This window comes from Austrofundulus limnaeus, unplaced genomic scaffold (assembly GCF_001266775.1).
Source record: "Austrofundulus limnaeus strain Quisiro unplaced genomic scaffold, Austrofundulus_limnaeus-1.0 Scaffold755, whole genome shotgun sequence".
Lineage (NCBI taxonomy): Eukaryota > Metazoa > Chordata > Actinopteri > Cyprinodontiformes > Rivulidae > Austrofundulus > Austrofundulus limnaeus.
Genome location: NW_013953157.1, coordinates 153,667 through 155,080, shown reverse-complemented (window position 1 = coordinate 155,080; position 1,414 = coordinate 153,667). Strand labels below are relative to the sequence as shown.

General features: G+C 36.5%; 1 protein-coding gene across 1 annotated transcript in view; it reads right to left on the bottom strand.

The window, feature by feature from the left end:
• LOC106532349 (SAM and SH3 domain-containing protein 1) overlaps positions 1 to 618 on the bottom strand; it is a gene marked incomplete at its 5' end in the record, with an annotated part of 37,531 nt that extends 36,913 nt beyond the window's left edge. The window contains 2 exon segments of the mRNA XM_014028386.1: positions 380 to 466; positions 593 to 618. Of these exon segments, the coding sequence (XP_013883840.1) occupies positions 380 to 466; positions 593 to 618 (113 nt within the window).
• Positions 619 to 1,414: the final 796 nt, after the last annotated feature.

The window sequence follows — 1,414 nt, the reverse complement described above, 5'->3', positions numbered from 1 at the left end:
CAGACAAAGCTTTCCCAAATCCCAAACATGTTTTTAAATATTCTTCTATTAGTGTAGAATAATCTAATCCAGATTTGAAGAGTGTAGGTGTTGTAGTTTTTGAGCTAGAGCAGGTTAAACACACGCAAGGTAGTGAAAAATTAGTTGTAATATCCCTTTAGTCATTTCCCGAATCGGAAGCTGGAATCGGAAGCTAACTTCAGCTTCGTCAACAACGGTACAATTGGTTAAAACATTTGATTTTGGATATGTTTCATTTTGAATAAAATGTAACCTTATGAGATTTGGAAATCAGAGGATTCTGTTTTTATTTCTGTTAGACACAACATCCCAGCTTTTGTCAGAATTGGTGTTTTCAAGAATTCTTGTATTTTTTTACCTTTGGAAACTTGACGTATCAGTCCTTTCTGTGACTTACGGAAACTTTGCCAGAAAGACTTGCTTTTTCTTTTTCCATCAAATTTACCTACAAAATACATCAGCTTACAATGCATAATTTAAAAGATAATAAACTTCTACAAACAACACGTAAAGATTTGAACTTTTCAAATAAAGCAAAGACAAAGTAGTCCCTCAGTGACGTTCACCTTACCTCCTGACCCGTCGTCAGAGCTGGACCTGTGCACAAGAAACGTACAAATCAAACAGTTTATTAAAGAATTAAATCCCTGGAACAAAAACAATACCTGTTATCCCGAATTATTTTCTTCATTTTCCCTGCTCTCTCACTTTTCTCTCCTCAGATTCTTCTGACTGATCAGTTTTCATAAAAAAAACATCAAAATAAGTCTGAAAAAGGAGCTGTGTGCCTCAGGAGGACAGGCTGAAACAGACTGATGTTGTTTGATCGACAGAGGTCAGCACTCTGCTGCCATCACTGGAACAATAAAGCCTTTTCCTTGTCTAGTCGAGTTTTAGAGCCTCTGCATTCCCCACACACTCCTCCCTCCCTCTGTGTCTGTCAGAGCTGCTACAGAGTCTATCTGAGTCCAACTGTCCTCAGAGTCTGACTCTGTGTTTCTGTGAAACGGGTCAAACCTCTGCTTTGTGGTTCAGTTTCAGTTTCCTAAATGATCAGATACAGAGCTGCTGTTTCTGTTCAGTCTAAGTTTGGTTTGTTATCTGTGTGTGAAACAGCTCAGGAGATTGTGCACATCTTTTTTTAAAGAGATCCACCATTATTTGTAATATTTAAACATTATTATGCGAAGCGGCGGTCATATTGTTTTCATATTATTTATTTAGTTTTTCTTTTTTTCAGATATTTTTAAACTATAGCACAGAAATGGCTGCACCTAGCAGAATGAAATTTGGTAATAATATACAGCAGGTAAAATAAGTATTGAACACGTCACCATTTTTCTCAGTAAATATATTACTAGAGGTGCTAATGACATGAAATTTTCACCAGATG